The sequence below is a fragment of the Engystomops pustulosus genome, chromosome 2 (assembly GCF_040894005.1).
Source record: "Engystomops pustulosus chromosome 2, aEngPut4.maternal, whole genome shotgun sequence".
NCBI classification, from domain to species: domain Eukaryota; kingdom Metazoa; phylum Chordata; class Amphibia; order Anura; family Leptodactylidae; genus Engystomops; species Engystomops pustulosus.
In genome coordinates this window covers 213,912,118-213,934,426 of record NC_092412.1, presented here as the reverse complement: position 1 = coordinate 213,934,426, position 22,309 = coordinate 213,912,118, and the positions used below count along the sequence as shown (strand labels likewise).

At 42.5% G+C, this 22,309-nt stretch overlaps 1 protein-coding gene across 1 annotated transcript; it reads left to right on the top strand.

Annotated features, from left to right (window-relative positions):
• Positions 1 to 5,544: 5,544 nt before the first annotated feature.
• POM121 (POM121 transmembrane nucleoporin) lies at positions 5,545 to 21,641 on the top strand. Its single transcript, XM_072138083.1, has 13 exons — positions 5,545 to 6,215; positions 7,705 to 7,917; positions 10,776 to 10,931; positions 11,875 to 11,952; positions 12,239 to 12,410; positions 12,504 to 12,595; positions 14,307 to 14,374; positions 15,122 to 15,240; positions 16,037 to 16,139; positions 16,214 to 16,393; positions 16,540 to 17,877; positions 18,860 to 18,955; positions 19,543 to 21,641. The coding sequence occupies exons 1-13, from the start codon at positions 5,764 to 5,766 to the stop codon at positions 19,635 to 19,637; spliced, it is 3,162 nt and encodes a 1,053-aa protein (XP_071994184.1). The 5' UTR covers positions 5,545 to 5,763; the 3' UTR covers positions 19,638 to 21,641.
• The last annotated feature ends 668 nt before the right edge of the window (positions 21,642 to 22,309 follow it).

Below are 22,309 nucleotides of genomic sequence, written 5' to 3'. Positions count from 1 at the left end.
GCACCGTATTGGCTGTTATAACTTGAGTTCACTATGGAAATACTAGAATTTGAGAAAGTATAAACTAGAGTACCGTATTTTTTCGGACTATAAGGCGCACAAAAAATCCTTTCATTTTCTCAGAAATCAAAGGTGCGCCTTATATATGAACCGTACTTACAGACAACAGCTGCCTTGAGCTATGCACAGGTCTGCCACCTGCTGGTCATTCATGCATGTGCATAGGCTGACACTGCTAATACCCTGCAACACGAACGAAAATCAAAAATCCAGTACAGAATTGATGCTTTTCTACTATTCCCCCCAAAATGGTAACACGGGAAAAAGCATCCCGCAAAAATGCCATCACATGGCCCCAATAACGAAACAAAAATGTTATAGCCTACAAAAGGAGGCAACAAGAAAACTAAAATCCTGGCAGCTGCAGGGCGCTCCTTCCCTTCTGCGCCCTGCTGTGCGCCCATAAAACAAGTAACGTCCACATGGGGGGTCTCTGTCCACAGGAGAAATTGTAGAACAAATTTTATGGTGGGTTTTCTATTTTTATCTTTTGGAAATGTGTAAATTTTAGGGCTAAGTGAACGTATAACTGACACAATTTGACCATTTTAAATTTCACCTCCAATTTGATGTAATTGCTATGAAGATCTCAAGGGGTTAACAATCTTCCTAAAAGCGGTTTCTGATAGCTTGAGGGGTGCAGATTAGAAAATGGGTTGGTTATATAGGGGGTGTTGATGCTAAATATGTAAAATTTCATTCAAACGGTATTTATCCCCAAAGTGGTCAATTCTGAAAATACGGAAAATCGATATTCGATTTGTAAGCCGCGTGACGTCAAAATAAATTATCCAGACATTTCAAAAATGATGAAAAAGTAAAGTAGACACATGGGAAATGTTATTCAGCAAGTTATTTAGGTGGTAAATCTATCTGCCTGTAAATGTGGTGATTTTGAATTTCAAAAACGGCAAAATTTTCAAAAAATTCATCATTTTTTCTTTTTTCTGTAAATAAACGCAAAACTTATCAGCCAAAATTTACCACTAAAATGAAGTACAACATGTGGGGGGAAAAAAAACCCATCTCAGAATCGCTTTGATAAGAAACAGTGTTCAAAAGTTATAACCATATAAAGAGACGCAAGTCAGAATCCAAAAAATGGGACTGAGCCTTAAGCTGTAAAATGGCTGCGTCCTTAAGGAGTTAAAGGGAAAAAAATGTCTTTTTAAAATGTTTAACTATCCCTATGTTTCAAGAAAAAAAGGCAAAAGGTTTTAAAGGAAACCTACCATTTGATTTGATGCAGTATGAAGCAAACATACCTTGAGACTCCTGTAGCTACACTGATGCAGGATCTTATCTTAGTTAATCCCTGTGCTGAGTGGTTTTGCTGATAAAAGCGATATAACATGATGATAATTAGGCTCTTTCGCTTCTACGGCTGGTTCAGCGCTTCTCCTAGCAGGTGAGTTTTTCACTGCTGCACAGGATGTTGTAATCCCTGGGTTGTGCCTGGAGGCAGAATAATCAATTGCTGCACCATCTCAGTGATCCAGCTCAGGTTGATTAGTCATGCTTGACTAACCTCCATGTCTAATGCCAAGCTCCATGTGTAATGTGTTTATGTAGGCAGCCAGCCTGACCCAGCTTTCCCAAGGTCCTGAATATTATAATTGTTTTTTCAGCAAAACCATTCTACTCAGGGGTTAACCAAGATATGATCCTGCATCAGTGTAGCTACAGCATTCTCAAGGAATGTTTGCTTCATAATGCATCAAATGGTAGGTTTCCTTTAATGTATTGCACAAAAAAATGAAGTTATGGCCCTTAAAATAAATAAGTATGAATATTCGTTAAAAATGCTCTGGTCATTAAAGCCTATTAAAGGCCTGGTCAACAAGGTATTAAAGGGGTTTTCCCAGGAAAGAACAATCTCACATTTTAATCCCCTAGTGATGTTAATACAAAGATCATTACTTTACTTTACAATGTTACTCAGTGTTATTGCTGTTTTAGCTCCCATCACTCTCTAGGCTGCAAAATCCCATGGTGTGGGCGGCGCCTCTCTAAGCAGACACATTATGATCCATCTAGTTCTGTCGGGTGACAATGTGGTTAGATTATCAGGGTACAGTTGTATATACACTTTCATCTGGCCTCTGACATTGTACTAACACGCTGACACAAAGAGAGAGAGATGAGACAGATCAGAGATGATGAGATACCTATTACACAGAGGCTGACAGACTGTTACACAGTACACAGAAGTGATCAGTGTGAGCTCCGTGCAGGGGGCGTGGCTACAGGCTCAGAAGGAAAAACACAAACTCCACAGCATGGGCGTCACACAGGAATCCAAGATGGCGGCCTTGACCCTAAGGCCGGCGCCACATGTGGCGCTTTGTCTGCGCTTGCAAGTGCAAACGCAGATAAAGTCGCGCCCACCGGGGCGGGCCTCGGCCCGATCGCATCGGCGTTTCTATGGTTGGGCCAATCATTATAAACAGCTGGTCCCCAATAACTATAACAATAATTGTACTGCCCATAGTCCAGCCATGTTAGCCCTGTGTAAATAATATAAGCTGGTGACGGAGTTGCAGTGATGTGTATCAGCCACTAGAGCGGCGATGTGCTTAAAGGGAACCTGTCATCAGAAATTGGCCTAATAAACCACCACCAGTATGTTGTCAAGCAGCTTCTAGATGATGCTTCTTACATGATCCAGTGTGGTGGAATTATACAGGAAATCTACTAAATCTAAGTGAGATGTAAATTGGTTTTATGAAGTTAAAGAGGAGGAGAGTTTAATACTGAAGTCAAGCTCTCCCTGCCTTCGCTGTAATTGATGGTCCTGCAGCCAGGGACCTGAGAAAACATGATTTAGAAGCTGCTCACCTGCTAGATAATATACAGCCAGTGGTTTATTGGGACAATTTTTGATGACAGGTTCCCTTTAACCCCTAGGCGCACCAGGACGTTATAGTACGTCCCCGGGGCTAGATGCTTAGCGCACGGGGACGTTCTATAACGTCCTGCTTCTGGCACCGGCTCACGAACGGAGCCGGTACCAGAAGCAGCGGCTGTCAGCTGTCTAGTACAGCTGACAGCCTGCGCTAACACCCGCGATCGGAGCCGGCTCCGATCGCGGGTGTTAACCCCTTACACGCCGCGGTCAAACATGACCGCGGCGTGTAAGGGTGTTAGCGCTGTGGATCGGATCCCCCGTGCCGCTTACCGGGGGATCCGATCCTCTTCCGGGCAGCTCCGAGGACTGGCATGTGCCCCGGAGCTGCCCGGTCTCCATGGCAGCCAGACCCCTTCCGGGTCTGGCTGTAAACTGTCTGAGCATGCGCAAGCTTGCTCAGACAGTTTACACTGCTCTACAATAAAATAGTATTGTAGAGCAGTGTATTGAACTTAAACCAGTGATCAGAGCATCACTGGTTTAAGTTCAAGTATGTATAAGTAAAAATATGCAAAAACAGTTAACACTACACATTATAATAAATAAAAAATAAATACATAAAAATATAAGCCCCTAAAATGTCACTTTCCCATAAAAAAACTTAATAAAGTATAAAAAACATAAAAACACAAAAAAACCCCACATATTTGGTATTGCCGCGTCCGTAACAATCTGCATAATAAAACAGAATTGTTACTGGACCCGCACGGTAAACGCCGGAGGAAAAAAACGCAAAAAACATTCCGAAAAAAGATAATTTTTAATTAATACCCTATAAAAAATGCTCTAAAAAGTGATTTAAAAAATGTTATGCACTCCAAAATAAGCCCACTAAAAAGAACAACTGTTCTCGCAAAAAATAAGCCCCTAACAAGATTTATCTGCCAAAAAATAAAAAAGTTATGCATATAAAAAGATGGTGATGCTAAAATGAATAAGATTTTCTCCAAATTAGTTTTTATTCAGTACAATTGAATAAAATACACAAAACCCCCACATATTTGGTATCCCTGCGTCCGTAACAATCTGTATAATAAAACAGAATCGTTATTAGATCCGCAAAGTGAACCCCGTAAAAAACAACCTAAAAAAACTCTCTCTGATAAAGATGATTTTTTATTAATGCCCTTTAAAAATGCTCTAAAAAAGTGATTTTAAAAAGTTACGCAAGCTAAAATAAGACCACTAAAAAGAGCTATCATTCTTGCAAAAAATAAGCCCTTAAACAGATTTTTGAGGTGAAAAATAAAAAAGTTATGCATATGAAAGACGGTGATGCTAAAATTAACAACAATTTTGCCAAATTACTTTTTATTCAGTAAAAATGGGAAAAAATAAAAAAATCTATATAAATGAAGTATTTTCATAAACGTGGCGACCCAAAGAATAAAAATAATATACTATTTTCATGGTATGGTTAACGGCCAAAAAAAAAAATCACATAAAAATTTTCCTAAAAATTGATGATTTTCATTTCCTCCACCAACAAAGAGTTAATTAAATCTCACCAATTAGCTATAGATGCCCCAAAATTATGTATTAGAAAAGTGCATCTCATGTGGCAAAAGAAATAAGCCCCTATAGGTGCACAATAAAAAAAAGAAAAAAATTATAGCCTGTACAATGTGACATAGCAAATCTGATTTGAATGGCGCCTCCTTCCCTTCTATGCCCGGCCGTGCGCCCATACAGCAGGTTACCACCACATATAGAGTATCCGTGTACTCGGGAGAAATTGCGTATCAAACTTTGTGGAGCCTTTTTTCATTTTATTCATTACAAATGTTTAATTTTCCACCCAAAATTAGTGTATTGTGAAAAAATATTACAATTTGCAGACTCCACCTCCATTTTGTTTTAACCCCTATAAAACACGTAAAGGGTTAACAAACTTCTTAAAAGTGGTTTTTCATACGTTGAGGGGTGTAGTTTCCACAATGGGGTAATTTACGAGTCTCACTATTATTTAGGCCTCTCAGTGTCAATTAGAAACTGTGCAGGTCCATCTAAATACAGGTTTTGGCGATTTTACAAAAAATGTGAAAAATGGCACCCAAATTCTGAGCCTCATAACATTCTAGTAAAATATGTGGAATCTTAAAAAACCATGCCAACATAAAGCAGACATTTGGGAAATGTAAGTTATGAATTTATTTGGGTGCTATGACTTTCTGAATCAAAAGTAGAGAATTTAGAACGTTGAAAATAAAGAATTTTTCAAAATTTTTGCCAAATTTTGTTTTTTTTCATAACTAAACGCAAAAGATTTCATCCAAATTTTTAAACTAATTTGAAGTACAATGTGTCACGAGAAAACAATCTCAAAATCCCCTGGATATCTCACAGCGTTCCCACACTATAACCACTTATAGTGACACAGGCCAGATTTGAAAAATGGGGCCGTGTCCTTTAGGCCAAAAGATGCTGTGTCCCGTAGGGGTTAAGTTTCCAGTCTCCAGATCCAGCAGCTTTTTTGAAAGTAGTTCTTACTGGTCACGTGATCCCATCGAGACACGTCATTGGCTAATAGAGACTTTATATCTCAGATTCCCCTGGCGCCATTTTCCAGGGGAGGCGGAATTAAAATGTGTTTTATCCAATAGAAAAATATTGGAAATGACGTAAACACCCGTAGGCCCCGCCCATAAGAAAACACGGACTCGGTAAACTCTTTTCAAACGAAGCGGAGGGCGGAGGGAGCGCGCGTTGCCTAGTGACACGGGATGTGACGGAAGCGCAGGCTCGCGCGTGGTGCACGCTGGGTATTTAAGGCCTGGCGGGGCGCACGGCCGATCATGTGTCCGTCGGGAGGGCGGGTAGGAGGGGTTAGGGACCGGCTCTGGCGGCTTCTTAGGGGCGGTTTGAATCGCGAGTACCGACCGGTCGCCGTGCTCCTGCCCGCTGGCCTGCTGCTCCTGCTCTGTGTGTACTGCTTCCCCCTGCTCAGCGCCTTGCTGTTCTGTGTACTGGCCGCCTGCGCCTACAAGAACTCGGGCGGGCGCTGGTGGAGGCTCGCGGAGTGCGGACATCGTGGTGCCGGGGGGCGGCAGAGGCCTGTGCAGTACCGGAGGCTCCGGGAGCCGGTTGTCACGTGGAGTCCAGCCTCCCTCTTCTTACTGATGGGCAGCTACTTGGGGAAGCAGGAGCCCCCGGCCCGGGCGGTGGGCAGAGGCACCCGGGAACTGAAGGAAAGGCTGACCAGACCCAATCCTGCGGTGCCCACCCCGGCCCGCCGCCTCTCCTTCAGGTGGGTTGTCATTAGTGTCCTGGTGCTGAGGGTGGTTGGCCTTGGTCACTTATTCTAGGAAAAAGCATATGTCACGTAACCCCTGCGTCCTGTGATGGTGACCTGCATGGCGCGGTGTCGCGTAACCCCTGCGTCCTGTGATGGTGACCTGCCTGGCGCGGTGTCGCGTAACCTCCGTGTCCTGTGATGGTGACCTGCCTGGCGCGGTGTCGCGTAACCTCCGTGTCCTGTGATGGTGACCTGCATGGCGCGGTGTCGCGTAACCTCCGTGTCCTGTGATGGTGACCTGCATGGCGCGGTGTCGCGTAACCTCCGTGTCCTGTGATGGTGACCTGCATGGCGCGGTGTCGCGTAACCTCCACGTCCTGTGATGGTGACCTGCATGGCGCGGTGTCGCGTAACCTCCACGTCCTGTGATGGTGACCTGCATGGCGCGGTGTCACGTAACCTCCACGTCCTGTGATGGTGACCTGCATGGCGCGGTGTCACGTAACCTCCACGTCCTGTGATGGTGACCTGCATGGCGCGGTGTCACGTAACCTCCACGTCCTGTGATGGTGACCTGCATGGCGCGGTGTCACGTAACCTCCACATCCTGTGATGGTGACCTGCATGGCGCGGTGTCATGTGAAACACACACACACCCCTGTGTCCAATGATGGTGACCGGCACGGTGTCATGTGACCCCCGCGTTCAGTGATATGGGGGGGGGGGGGGTCCTGCGTGGTGCGGTGTCACACGATTCCCATATACAGTGATGATATGACCTCGCGTTCAGTGACGGTGACCCGCATGGTGCAGTGTCACATGATCCCTGATACAGTCCGGTGACCTTGTGTCCAGTGATGGTGTTCTGTGTGAAGTCGTCACGTGACCCCTGCCTTCAGTGATTGTGACCTGTGTGGTTCGGTGTCCTTACATCCATTGATGGTGACCTACGTGGTGTCACATGATCCCCTTGTACAGTTATTGTTACCTGCCCAGTGATATCGGAATATTGAGGTTGAGCAGAGATGTCGGCGGTTTCCCTCCTTTAACTACTGAGGCCACTGGCTTTAAAAAAAAAAAAATGCAATGTGCCTCTGGGACGGGAAGAGAGGAGGCTCAGGCTGTATTTATGCCTCTGCTCCCAGGCGTTTTCCAGAATAGATGGAACAATTATAAAAACGTGTTAAAAACACTTGTCTTGATACATGTATTGGCAATCATGATTGTAATTGGTGCCATTTGTATACTTACCTTGTAGTTATTTATCCAGATAAGGTTTCAGGGACATGTTGAGGGTTATACAAATAATGTTCAGGGAAATTTGCAGATAGAATTGGGTAGTTGGCTGTCTGCAGTGTACACCCCACAGCTCTCTTAGAGGTGCCAGCTAAACTAAGGAGATAATATATGAATCTTTCTGATGTAGTGATGGATGTTCTCTGCAATACATGTACATTATAGTCCAGTTACTTCAAAGATTGTCAATTCTTATTCTCTTTAGGGAGACTCCTGTTATAACGAATCGAACATTCATGAGTCCACGAAGACGGTATCCTACTCACCAGCCCCAATATAGTATGCCGGGATCTCTACCCACCGTGTATGTAGACGGATATCCAAGGAAAACCTTGCTGTCTCCTAAACATTCTCAGCTCCGGAGTCCGATGACTGTGAAGATCGCGCATCCTGATCTAAATATTGCTCGCTCACCTGTGTAAGTGATAAAACATTAGGTCCTTGTTTGTGATCTACTACTGGGGCTATAAAAGCTGGATGCTATGGCTCTGGAGCATCTTATGGTAAATCTTTTACCGTTGACATTGTTGTTCCCTATGGAGAGCAAGGTCATGGCTATTCCTTTTTTTTTTTTTTTTTTTTTTTTCCCTGTTTGGTTGTTGTAATGTTATTTTAACTGATGGGCGACTTTTCTCTGTCCAATACTAGGACACCTCTACCTGGATAGGTTGCTGTTCTTTTTTTGCTTTCAACAGGAAAGGGAAATGTCTTTAACCCCTAGGCGCACCAGGACGTTATAGTACGTCCCCGGGGCTAGATGCTTAGCGCACGGGGACGTTCTATAACGTCCTGCTTCTGGCACCGGCTCACGAACGGAGCCGGCACCAGAAGCAGCGGCTGTCAGCTGTCTAGTACAGCTGACAGCCTGCGCTAACACTCGCGATCGGAGCCGGCTCCGATCGCGGGTGTTAACCCCTTACACGCCACGGTCATGTGTAAGGGTGTTTGCGCTGTGGATCGGATCCCCCGTGCTGCTTACCGGGGGATCCGATCCACTTCTGGGCAGTTCCGAGGACTGGCATGTGCCCCGGAGCTGCCCGGTCTCCATGGCAGTCAGACCCCTTCCAGGTCTGACTGTAAACTGTCTGAGCATGCGCAAGCTTGCTCAGACAGTTTACACTGCTCTACAATAAAATAGTATTGTAGAGCAGTGTATTGAACTTAAACCAGTGATCAGAGCATCACTGGTTCAAGTATGTATAAGTAAAAATATGCAAAAACACTTAACACTACACATTATAATAAATAAAAAATAAATACATAAAAATATAAGCCCCTAAAATGTCACTTTCCCATAAAAACACTTAATAAAGTATAAAAAACACAAAAAACCCTGCATATTTGGTATTGCCGCGTCCGTAACAATCTGTATAATAAAACAGAATCGTTACTGGACCCGCACGGTACACGCCGTAGAAAAAAAACGCAAAAACGTTCCGAAAGAAGATAATTTTTAATGAATACCCTATAAAAAAATGCTCTAAAAAGTAATTTAAAAAATGTTATGCACTCCAAAATAAGCCCACTAAAAAGAACAACTCTTCTCGCAAAAAATAAGCCCCTAACTAGATTTGTCAGCCGAAAAATAAAAAAGTTATGCATATGAATAGATGGTGATGCTAAAATGAACAAGATTTTCTCCAAATTGGTTTTTATTCAGTACAATTGAATAAAATACACAAAACCCCCACATATTTGGTATCCCTGCGTCCGTAACAATCTGCATAATAAAACAGAATCGTTATTAGATCCGCAAAGTTAACCCCGTAAAAAACAAAACAAAAAGCTCCAGAAAAAAGATCATTTTCAATTAATACCCTATAAAAATGCTCTAAAAAGGGATTTAAAAAATGTTATGAACTCTAAAATAAGACCACTAAAAAGAACAATCCTTCTCGCAAAAAATAAGCCCTTAAACAGATTTGTGAGGCGAAAAATAAAAAAGTTATGCATATGAAAGACGGTGATGCTAAAATTAACAACATTTTTGCCAAATTACTTTTTATGCACTAAAAATGGGAAAAAAATAAAAAATCTATATAAATGAGGTCTTTTTGTAATCGTGGCGACCCATAGAATAAAAATAATATACTATTTTTATGGTATGGTAAACAGCCAAAAAAAAAACCCATAAAAATCTTCCTGAAAAGTGATGATTTTCATTTCCTCCACCAACAAAGAGTTAATAAAATCTCACCAATTAGCCTATAGATTCCCCCAAATTACGTACCAGAAAAGTGCATCTCATGTGGCAAAAGAAATAAGCCCCTATAGGTGCACATTAAAAAAAAAAAAAAAAATTATAGCCTGTACAATGTGACATAGCAAATCTGATCTGGATGGCGTCTCCTTCCCTTCTATGCCCGGCCGTGCGCCCATACAGCAGGTTACAACCACATATAGAGTATCCGTGTACTCGGGAGAGATTGGGTAACAAACTTTGTGGAGCCTTTATTCATTTAATCCATTGTAAATGTTTAATTTTCCACCCAAAATGAGTGTATTGTGAAAAAATATTACAATTTGCAGACTCCACCTCCATTTTGTTTTAACCCCTATAAAACACGTAAAGCGTTAACAAACTTCTTAAAAGTGGTTTTTCATACGTTGAGGTGTGTAGTTTCCACAATGGGGTATTTTACGAGTCTCACTATTATTTAGGCCTCGCAGTGTCAATTAGAAGTTGAGCAGGTCCATCTAAATACAGGTTTTGGTGATTTTACAAAAAATGTGAAAAATGGCACCCAAATTCTGAGCCTCATAACATTCTAGTAAAATATGTGGAATCTTAAAAAACCATGCCAACATAAAGCAGACATTTGGGAAATGTAAGTTATGAATTTATTTGGGTGCTTTGACTATCTGCATCAAAAGTAGAGAATTTAGAACGTTGAAAATAAAGAATTTTTCCAAATTTTTGCCAAATTTAGTTTTTTTTCATAACTAAACACAAAAGATTTCATCCAAATTTTTAAACTAATTTGAAGTACAATGTGTCACGAGAAAACAATCTCAAAATCCCCTGGATATCTCATAGCGTTCCAAAACTATAACCACTTATAGTGACACAGGTCAGATTTGAAGAATGGGGCCGCGTCCTTAAGGCCAAAAGAGGCTGAGTCCCGTAGGGGTTAACATAGATATTAGTCATAAATAGTCTCCAACTATTATGGCATATCCCGATGAGAGTAATGCTTATGTCTATTTACGGTTGATGGTTATGTTTGGGATCAGTATGAATCATGAGAATTTTTTTCCTTCTCCCCTTTCCCAAAGCTTAAATAATCTGCTATCTCCAAGTCCAGCTTCTCCATGTCCACCTCCAGATCCTTGTGCGAAGGAGACTGTGCTTAATGCCCTCCGGGAGAGCAGAAAGAGGATTAACAAAGATGAAGAATGCAATGCCAGCGGTGGAATGGAGAACAAGAGAAGGTAAAGGCTTATCACACATTGATGTATACCAGGCACTTCTGTGTAAGACTCGTGCAAAACTGTGAACCCCTTTCCGACGCGCGCTGTACTATTACAGTTTAGTGCAGGGAAGCTGTTATGGAGACTTCTCAACAGCCTTCTCCATAACACCTGTAGTAGAAGTGATCAGCCCTCCAAGGGGTCTGCAAAATGGGTTTTATTAGTTTTTACTTTTTGTTTCAAAGTTTAAAACTCTCCCTTTCACTACAACTTAAATATAAACCACAATATCAAACTGTTATGCCTATATTCCTATTTATCAACATATAAAATCTGTTATTCTTGGCGGTGAACATCGTAACTTTTATTTGCCTTTTTGCAACCTTTTAATAAGTGGTGACAATGAAAAAACAATCTCGTCCTGCAAAAAATTAGACCATGCACAGATTTGTGTGATTTGGTATTAGTTATTGCCGTTGGAACATGGCAGAATGGAAGGAACTCCATACAGGGCCCACAAAATGGCACAGATGCAGTTTTCGCCATTCTACCACTATTCTCCCTCTCCCCCCCACTACTTCCATGGAATAATAAATAACATCACTAGGAAGTACAATTTGTTACCTAGAAAACAAACCCTTATACAGCACTTTTCGTGGGAAAAATACATTTTTGGATTAAGGTTGGGAGCAAAAAAGGAAACACAAAAATGAAAAAGGGCCCAGTTGTCAAGATGACTAGTTATGGGATAATTTCTAATGCTGTGTTACCCCACAGGACAGTTGTTGCCGGACTATTGTTCTTATGAATGCCTTCTCTAGTTTTCATCACGTTTCTTGCCCAATGTATAAACTAAATACAGGCAGACAACACATTTACTTCTGCTACAAAGTTCTGCTCAAGTCTCTCACTTTTAAGCTCCTACACTCAGGTTTTTTAATCTTTGCTAATATCTTTCTCATAGGAGACAAGTTAGCAGTGGAAGTGGGGGGTCTTCATCCGAGTCTCCATTAATTAATGGTTCCTTGTCCTATGTCTCAAGGTAAGTAATGAGTCTCCTTTATCCCAAGTTAATTCCCATTTATAATTTTTGCCTGATTAGTTTTTAGTCTGTAGACCGTGAAATTGAAATTTTTCCATTTAGGGGCATCTGCAGTTTTCCTCACACGTGCCCCCATAAGTTTCTTTTATGGCAACGTGACATGCTGCTAGAAATTTTCAATGCACTTTATTGATGACCTGGCATTTACAAGTAAATGGTCATCCTGACTACATGTCATTTAATGTCTTTGTTAACTGCCTGTCTTTACGCTCATTGTTCCCATTAGATCGGACACCTTGAAAAGAGCATTGAATACACAGCTGGTTGATGAGATGGTCAACAAGCGCTCTCGTACCTCCTCCAATAGTTCGCTGAATAGCGGTGCAATAAATGGATCAACAATGCCGTCTCATAACGCAATCACAAGCTCCTTTAGTTCCAGCAGAGTCCTACTACCGGTATTGTATGCATTAATAATGGCTCAACTTGGTGGACATTTTTACAAGGTTTTAATAACTTGGGTTCTTGTGCAATTGTGTTCTTTTTTTTAGAAGAGAAAGAGAAATTACCAGAGTACTTCTGTAATTTCAAGTCCACCATCATCTCGAAGCCAAACGCCAGATCTATCAGCCAAAAAGTCAAGGTAATACTGATCAATTTTACATGTTAATGGCGAGCTTTTCCTATCCATGTAAGGTATGGATAACATTGACCGCAGGTGGTAGAAACATAAGAACTAATGCTACCTCTAGTCCAGCATTGCCTTGGTATACAGAGGTCAGTGGTGGCATCCCTTATTTTTATCCCTTAGTTGTATACTGAGGGGAAGAAAACTGGATGGAAAGATGCTGCAAGTTCTGTCGGTGTCCTGCTTCCTCTTGCTGAGTAACACATATGCTCTCTATGGCATCCATCCCTAGCCTCCGTTAAGTGTACACTCTAGGACAGGGGTCCCCAAACTACGGCCCGCGGGCCACATGCGGCCCGCGGACCGTTTCTATGCGGCCCCCGTCGCATCGGACCGCAAACTTCGGCAGTCGGGCAGGAGCCTCCGTCCGTCCGGACAGGAAGCTCCTGCCAGTCACAACATAGTGCTCGATGCGGTCGGAATCGGCCGCTCGAGCACTATTACTGCAGGTGGAGCGATGTGGCCGGAAGACAACCCCGGCGCACATCGCTCTTTGAACCTGCATGCGCGGCCGCGTGATGACGTCATCACGCGGCCGCGCACCTTTTCCTGTCCGGCAGGCACAAGAAGAAAGAAGACGCAGGAGCCAGAGGTAAGTATAGGATTTTTAAATTTTTTTAAACAGCAGTTAAAACATTGTGCCGGCTGGGGGGCCCTAATAATGAAACAATTCATGGTCGGTGGGTGGTGGGAGCATATAAAAGAACTAATGGTGGTGGGGGGGGGGGGGGGGCACATAAAATAACTAATGGGGGGGGGGGCATATAAAATAACTAATGGGGGGGGGGGCATATAAAATAACTAATGGGGGGGGGGCATATAAAATAACTAATGGTGGGTGGTGGGGGCACATAAAATAACTAATGGTGGGTGGGGGGGCACATAAAATAACTAATGGTGGGTGGGGGGGCACATAAAATAACTAATGGTGAAGGGGCAGCATAGGAAATAATTAATTTTAAGGGCCAGTCTAGTAATTAATAGGGGGGGCAGCATATTTAATAATTAATTGACCCAATTAATTAATTCATTGGGCCAATATATAAAATAGTTCACAAGGTGGTGCAGTATATTAAATAATTAATTGGGGGGGGGGGGCAGTGTATTACAGATGTGGTCACATGTACCGCTTTTTATCCGGCCCTCCAATGGTCTGAGAGAGACAATGAACGGCCCCCTATGTAAAAAGTTTGGGGACCCCTGCTCTAGGAGGTCCCGGAGCTGTAACTGTCCACCCTGAACATTGGCAGCAATCACTGGCTACTGGTGGTCACTCCTCCCCCTCTTTCAGTGCAGAGGAGCTGAACATTACAACTTATGGTCATACAGTGGGATACATTCTAACCCTCTATTTTATGGATACATCGGGAATCCTCCAGACATATCCTTACAGCAAAGGGCTAGAAACGAAGTGTTGACCTACAAGCTGCATGTTTATGCTGTCACTGATGTGACCAGAAGAGCCTCAGTGAGGGAAAGGGAATAAGTATGGCCTCTTGTTACACCACCTGGTGCCAATAAACCCAAAAATAAAATTGAGCTAAACACTTTTAGCATCTTTATAACATGTTTATTAAAACCGCAATTAGTGCTTCCTTTTCAAAATTTTTGGGTTGTTAGACATTGCAACAGTTTTGAAGTGTAATTCTCTCATGTTTTCCTACAGAGAAGAACTACATGAGGCGAGCCAGTCTACACCAGTGAGATCAGCCAGTGGGGATCAGTCTGGGCAGTGTAAGTAGTGCATGATTAATTTGTGAAATGTCAGAGCTGTGTAACCATGCCTCTGTGTTAGCAGCAGGATTGTGAAAAAATTTTCCTGGATTGCAGCTTTAACTTTATTCCCTGGTGTGAACACACATCCCTTCCCTCTACTGCTTAGATATTGGAGCAGAGGAGAGGGACTGATCTGTTGCTCCAAACACAGAAGTTATAACGGCCAAACCAGGCTGTACCCTATGGAAAATTTTAATTTGATGTTTTGGGTCGTCTTAAAGGAAACCTACCACTTGAAGTGGCAGGTTTCAGAAGAAAACACAGAGCACCAGCTCAGGCTGAGCTGGTGCCGGTGCTTATTTTTGTTAGTGTTTTAAACCGCTGTACCGCGGTTTAAAACACTTTTTAAACTGTATAGCCGGCGCAGGGAGGTACGCGCTCGGCGCTTACCATGCACGCGGCTCTCCTTCACTTCCTATGTAGCCACGCGCATGGTAAGCGCCGAGCGCGTACCTCCCTGCGCCGGCTATACAGTTTAAAACACTAACAAAAATAAGCACCAGCTCAACTTCAAGTGGTAGGTTTCCTTTAATCTTTTTTCCACTGTCAGAGGGGGGTGGGGGGGCTTTAAAATTTGTGCAAAGGGCTTGAGTAGATGCCTACAGTTTCCATTTGAATTAACAATTGTCACCAATTTCAAAGACCTTTTGCTAAATTAAATGGTAAATATTATTCTAACTTTTTTTTTTTTTTTTTTTTTTTTAGTGATTGAAACTCCTTCCTCCAAGACATGTAATTTAAATTCCTCTGATAATGGAAGTGGTGGGCCTCGAAGAAAGAAGGTTTTGTTGGTTTGTTCCGGACGAGGTGATCAGTACCCACTGGTAAATATTAGTCTGTTCCTGCTCTCCCTTCCCAATGTAAATCATAAGGTTCTTAACCCCTTCCCGACATTTGGCGTAATAGTACTGCATGGCAAAATGCAGTACTATTACGTCAAGCTTCTGGCCCCGGCTCCTGAACGGAGCCAGGGCCAGAAGCTGCGGGTGTCGGCTATATATTATAGTTGACACCTGCCTCTAACACCCGCGATCGGAGAAATTAACCCCTAACACGCAAGGGGCATTTGAGAATGACACTTCATAAAAGTTGTTATGTACGTTGAGGGGTGTAGTTTCTATAATGGGGTAATTTATGGGGTTTTACTTTTATTTAGGCCTCTCAAAGTGATTTGAAACCTGAGCAGGTCCCTCAATAGCAGGATATTGCGGTTTTTATGAAAATGTGAAAAATCGCACCTAAGGCCCATAACATCCTACAAAAATAAGAGTATGCATTAGTTAACATCAGTTAATGTTAGTTATGTATTTTTGCTATTATGACTCATGTGTGGAAAAAGTAGAACATTTTGAAGTTCGAAAATCGAGAATTTTTCCAAACTTTCACCAAATATCTGGTTTTCTCATAAATAAATGCAAAACTTACCACCAAAATTTGTCAACTAACATGAAGTACAATGTGTCACGAGAAAACAATTCTAAAATCACTTGGCTATGTTAAAGCGTTTCAAAGTTATAACCATTTATAGTGACACAAGGCAGATTTGAAAAAATGGGCCGGGTCAGGAAGGTGAAAAGTGGCTTTGGCGTTAAGGGGATAAATATATTTTTCCCTTTGCAGCCTCCTCCACCTGTGGTTGGATACAATATTACATCAAAGGATCTGGACTCTGAGAAAAAAGCATTTTTACAAAGGCTGAACAAGGCCTTGGAGGAAACTGCTGGTGAGTAGGATACAAACTCTACTTCCTAGATAATTTACATGCCTGCATATCTAAATATAATTTTTATTTTATAGAGCCTATCCCTGCCAGCTCTGCTCCATCTACAGCTGCAGTAACAGCATCACCGCTTTTCAGTTTATCAACAACAGCACCTACTCTGACAACACCCGCTCTGACATTGCAGACCTCCACTGCAAGCAGTAACCCCTTACTACAAAGTCTGGCTAAAATGCAGAACAAAGAGGGATCCCAAGGTGAGAAAACAATGTGTATGCCAACTTATTTTTATAACTTGTACTTTCTAGCCTTGCCCACTTTAAGTGATGAAAGAATTTTATAAGTTGCTTAAATCAAAAACCACAATTGTGTAAAACTTTTTTTTTTTTTTTCTCCATTGTAGAGGCGGCTCCAGCTGTTGCAGCAACTTTTACCAACAACAAAGTTCCCTCTTTGGGTTTGGCTTCTAATGTTGATCCTGGTCCCAGTCAAAAGGTTTCTCTCCAATTGCCATCCCAACCAGTGGCAGCAGTGCCCAGCAATTCAACATCTCAACCAGATGGTGCTGTCCAGACCAAACCTGAATCAAAAAGTAGCCTCCTCCAACTTCTTACACAGCCTTTAGGAAATGATTTGCAATCTAGCTTTAAGCCACTATTTCCCAGTAATGTGAGTGTTAATCCACCAAGTGTTTCCTCAAGTGCTCAATCTGCACCCACAGTCTCTTCAACAAACACTTTCAAGCCAATATTTGGAGAGCAAAGTGTGCAGCTGAGTCAACCTGCAACTACATTTAAACCAATATTTGGGGAGTCCACTGGGCAGCAGCCTGCAACATCTGCATCCCCCTTCCCATTCCAGATGAATTCTAATCCCGTTTCCACTGCCCCTCCAGCTTATTCTGGGTTTGGTGCTACAGTGACAAGTACAACTCAAAGCGCTGAGGGCACCACGAAGCAAACCCTTCCTTTACCCACATCCAGTAATGCCACCACTGGTTTTAATTCTGCCTTCTCTGGGGGCCTCTCCTCTAGCAGCACAGCAACTTCTGCTCCTACAAACACGTTCTTGGGAAGCAGCACGGCTTCAGATTCCCAGACAAAGACCACATTTGTATTTGGGCAAGCGCCTACCTCACAAGGAACACCTGGCTTGAATATGTTTGGGAATAAGCCGACTGCTCCAACATCTCAACCACAGGCCTCTGTGTTTGGGTCCACAGCCTCTGCGTTTTCAGCTACACTCAACTCCAATCCCCCTCCATACCCTGCTAACTCTGGTGTGGCTGCTTTTAACAGTAGCTCAGGTAATGGTGGACAAGCAGAGAAACCTGCCGCTAACCCACTTGCCAGCTTTGCAACATCTGGAGGACAGTCTGCATTTGGATCAGGCACGCAACCCACTTTTGGAAACGGCTCTCAGACAACTTTTGGTGCAACTTCCCAACCAGCTTTTGGTTCAAATGCAACTTTTAATTTTGGATCAGCTTCTGCAGCACCAAACCCAACACCATTTGGCACACTGAATAGCACACAAACAAACAGTACACCCACAACAAACCAATTTGGAGCCTCCAAGCCCTTCACTTTTGGGGAAAAAGCAAACACTGCTGTATCCTTTGGTGCAACTGCAAGCACTGTGCCTGCCCCAGCCTTGACTTTTGGAAATTCTTCTGTAGCTCAGAATAGCACATCATTGAGCTTTGGGACTCCTGGACCAACAGAAAACAAAATGTCTTTTGGTGAGTGTCATCTACAACTTATCTTGCGTTATTCTACTTCACTGGTGTATGACTATTGCTGCTTCACTTTTTAAATGGGGGTGGTGCGCAGTCCTTTGGAATTGCCTGGAGCAGTAGTAATGCATTTGCACCTTTTGATTTGTTTATGGTTTTGGGACCTCAGTTCTTAAGGCTTACTGGCGAAGAGGCTGCAGTTTTTTTTTTTTTTTTTGTGGTTCTGCAACTACCAAGACTGGGAAATTCTCTGCTCAACATCAGCTATAAACTGCTGAGATGGGAAAATTTTTATGTTTTGTGTCCAGCCTCTTTGTATAAATGACCTAGTGTTGATGGCTTGCAGGTACAGCTAGGTTAATAGTAGATTTTCTGATCTGAGGCAAAAACCTCAATGCTCCTCTAACTTTTAAAGGTGTTGTCCATGATATAAATATGGGCTACACCAGGCCCAGTCTGCAGGACTTCATTGGAATTGTAGTTTTGTCATGTAAACACACTAGAAATACTTGTTTGTTCAAGCAGGGGGTGGGGGTGTCTGTATTTGAAGTGTTCTCATAGTGATACATTTTTCTGACAAACGTCTGGAACTTTTCCTTCAATAAAGAGAAAGTTGTGGAGCGGCAGCATGTAAAAGCAGTAGGGTGCAGGTCTTCACCAGGGTCTGACGAACCCCACCAGTACCAGCAGAGATCGATGGATGAAGCAGCAGTCCAAAGAAAATTAAGTGAAAACTTTTTATTCCCCCGTGGATGCTTGAAAATGTCTTTATAGAAAAGATGAAACGTCGCATCCACGGTGGAATAAAAAGTTTTCACTTAATTTTCTTTGGACTGCTGCTTCATCCATCGATCTCTGCTGCTACTTTTCAATACTGTCTGAGTTTTTTCCCATCTTCTAGGCACAAAGGTCTGGGCCATGTGGGATGAGACTCTGGTTTTAGGTTATGAATGTCTTGCCAAGTTTAATTTTTTTTTTTTCCCTGTAGGAACACCTGCTGCACCCTTTGGTCAGAATCCCGCCCCAGCACCGGTTACTTTTGGGACTCCTACACAAACTTTTGCAAGCCCCAACGCCTCGTTTGGTAAGACGCATGTATAGTCTGACATAGTGCAGTGACCTGACTATAGAATCTGATCTGTGAGTCCTGTGGCAGATTTGTTATAAACTTTGCTGTCGGAGGATCCTTTTAAAGGGGTTTTCTGTTATTTCTGATTTTACAGTATTTGCATTGGCTTTCGTTATCATTTTTGGAGGCCTTTTGATGACTATTGGGTGGATGGGGGTGACAACTAGAACCACAGAATAGTCTGTCCACTAGGTAGTGCCTGTGCCATATGATCTAAAATTGAGGACTAATACAGAGAAATGGTCATACAGATCAAAATCCTGAACCCTCTGCTTTGGAGTTTGGCTTCTGATTTCTTTCCAAAGTGATTAAAGATCCAGCTGCTGTGACTCCTCCTGTCTATATAGCTGCTCTGAGATTTAGTCCATCTTGCTAGCAAGAAGGCTAAAGGCAAAGGTTTTGTGGTAAAAATGGAGAAGCATTTTGCGATAATCTCAGCAGTAACTTCTTGAAACATGGACAAGTTTCAAGAAATGGATTAAAGTAGAAACTGAAATGACAAGTTTCATAACTACTTGTACATTTTTCTCCCCTAAATGCAGGTCAACCAAGCGGCTTCTCGATCGGAGTGACCTCTAAAGCTTCGGGAGCTCGGCAGCGACTTATGGCCCGGCGCCAGCATACACGGAAGAAGTAGAAGTTCGGCACTGTATCCACTGACTATGTACGATCAGGGTACACATGTGGCACAGGTCTTCTTGAAATGAGGAAAGACTGAATGTGCCGAACTCTAACCCAAAAAAGTGGGGGCTGACTTTTTTTAAGGAGTGATGTGGCTACTGTAAGATGCATGGTGACACTGCCAAACTGTTCCGGTTGGTCTTGCTGGTGTCATTGCCACCTTGCTCTGTGCACTTTCTCACCTGAGTGACCATCCTGTGGCTGGGTGCAGCAGGCTTCAACTTGACTTGTGTATAAATGTATTATGTAGAACTGCTTGTACTTCAGTTTTTGGATTTTGTTTACGATTTAGTTTCTTTGCAGAGCCTTTTCTTTTTGCCTGCTTCCACTACTTGATTTAGGTAACTTGATATTCCACCTGTTGCTGAGCTGCTCAGTAAGGGAAGGAGTGCCAAATGCCTGGACCCACTGTACCATGACCATAGCAATGTTCAGAATAAATTTGTCACAATATTTTCATTATTTTTTTTTACAATCTTTAAACTGACAGTTCTGAAGTTCCTCGAGGTGACTCTTTGCCTGGTTCATAATTTCTTTATGTATTCAAGAGAATTGCCTTTTTTTGGAATTCTCTTTCCAGTCACACCAGAACTTTTAAAACTACTATTCCTGTAAACTATCAACCATTTTCTATGTTCTGAGTCTGAACCAATTTTCTTTCCTCTCCACTGCAGATTGTAAATTCAGTACTAAGCAGGCAACATCTTGACGTATGACTGTCCATACTATGAAATTGTCAGTCACTTTATATGTGTTGTGAAAAAAAAATGTATTTGTAAGCTACCTCTAAGGGAAAGAGTGAAAGTGAACTGCATGTTAGGATGAGGATGTGTGCACAGCAGGTCCTAGGGTCTTCAAAGATTTTGGCTTTTGCTTGTCCCACACATAAACACGTGATTACAAATATTGCTCTGGTTTATGCCAGCACTTAAAATGTACACATTGTGGAACTTTCCTATAACAAGTTTAATGCTCTGGTTCTACCAGTCTAAATCGTACACATTTATGCTGGGGTAAGTCATGTAATTCTCCAGCTGTTTATCATTTTGATAGTTGTACAGTTTTGGAATGGCACCCATGTTGGGGTGGGGAACTTAAAGGACATCTACCACCAGGAAAAGACTGTATGCAAATGAGCCTGAGGGGCTTCAGGCTTTCATTATGCAAATGAGCCTGATGTGCTCCTGGCTCCATAATTGTTAAAGTCCTTTAAAAGGGCAACTACCACCAGGATAATTGATTATGTGGACACTACCACGCAATAGAGCTTGAAGCTTTTATCTAGCCACATGCTGGGACTGGTAGTTATTGGAAGGAGAATTGACCTCTTCTGCCAAAAGGCTGCATATAGAAGGTGCTCAAATGAGTGCAGGCGCATGTTTGACTACAAGTCTGTGGTAAGATCACACGATCTAGTATTTATTGCCAATCTGGTAGTGATAAATACTTTTGGTCAGGGTACCATTTTTGACAGGTAATGTCCAGATTTTTTTTCTTTAAGAGCTACGGTCAATGCTCAGTTTTGTCCAGTGTGGAGGGAACACTGCATTGGCATCAAGACTCAAAACTGGGCTTGGTTCTGCCTTGCTTCTTGACAAGTACAGCAGGGTGTAAAGCAGTGACATACCATCCCCATTATATTCTATGTAATATGAGTTACTTGGTGTCCATTAACAATCTGCCTCCAGAGTAGACAAGTGGAAAGCCCAGGTCGTTGCCCAGTATTATGTTCTAGCTCAAATGGAGCCTTTTGGACCTCTTCAGCCCAGAGCACTGTGAGGTTAACAGTACTGAAATCTGCTGTGGACATGTGTGGCTTTATGTATGTTGGAATGTACATAGTTTTGTAAGCTTGCTTGTTTTTGCCTGGATTAGATTTGGGAGGATTTTTAGAATTTTTTTGTTTTTATAAATTCTTATGTCTTAAAATTCTGATTTTAAATAAAACAAAATTGTGTAACTTGTTTGTCATATCTTTACATTTACATGTCTTGTCCTGGGGCAAGGCTGTGAATTGTGTTCTACAGAATTGCAGCTGAAAGACTCTCTCGGGGGGGGGGGGGGGGGGGGGGAGGGGAGGGGAGGGGAGGGGATGTATGATGTTTATGGGACGTTGAAATCTTTCCATAATACAAGGCTCTAGAAATCCAAAGCACTCATTATTTGACCCTATAATTGGCACGCATGACCCCACTCTTTATCACATGGCCGTGTCAGTCCCCCTGCAGCCTTTGTGTATATATGTATCATGAAAAAGAATGCTATACAGAATCTATTATACCTGAGAACTGTGTTCCCTTTTTAATATTTAGAATAGATGATGAAGGCTGCATAGCAGAATTGTGGAATGCTGGGGATCATAAGTTGGTTATGGTCTGCTTAAAGGACACCTGTCATCAGGTCTCTGCCACTTGTCCTGTCACTACTACCTGTTGGAGCAGCTCACAAGGATCCCATCCCAGCCTTTATCTAGTTATTTCATACATTATTCATTGTAAAATCACATTTTTTTATCATGTAAATGAGGCTGGTCACATGGTCAGAGGCAGTGATGTCACCCCTGTTACCCCTCCCCTCTCCTCCCCCTGCTCATGTCTGTGTGTAATGTATAGTAAAGCATGGCTAGTG

Excerpts from the sequence above, each read along its gene's own strand:
- POM121 (XM_072138083.1), top strand. The coding sequence starts at position 5,764 with ATGTGTCCGTCGGGAGGGCGGGTAGGAGGGGTTAGGGACCGGCTCTGG. Across the intron at positions 7,918-10,775 it reads AATATTGCTCGCTCACCTGT|CTTAAATAATCTGCTATCTC; the intron begins GTAAGTGATAAA and ends CCTTTCCCAAAG. Across the intron at positions 11,953-12,238 it reads TCCTTGTCCTATGTCTCAAG|ATCGGACACCTTGAAAAGAG; the intron begins GTAAGTAATGAG and ends TGTTCCCATTAG.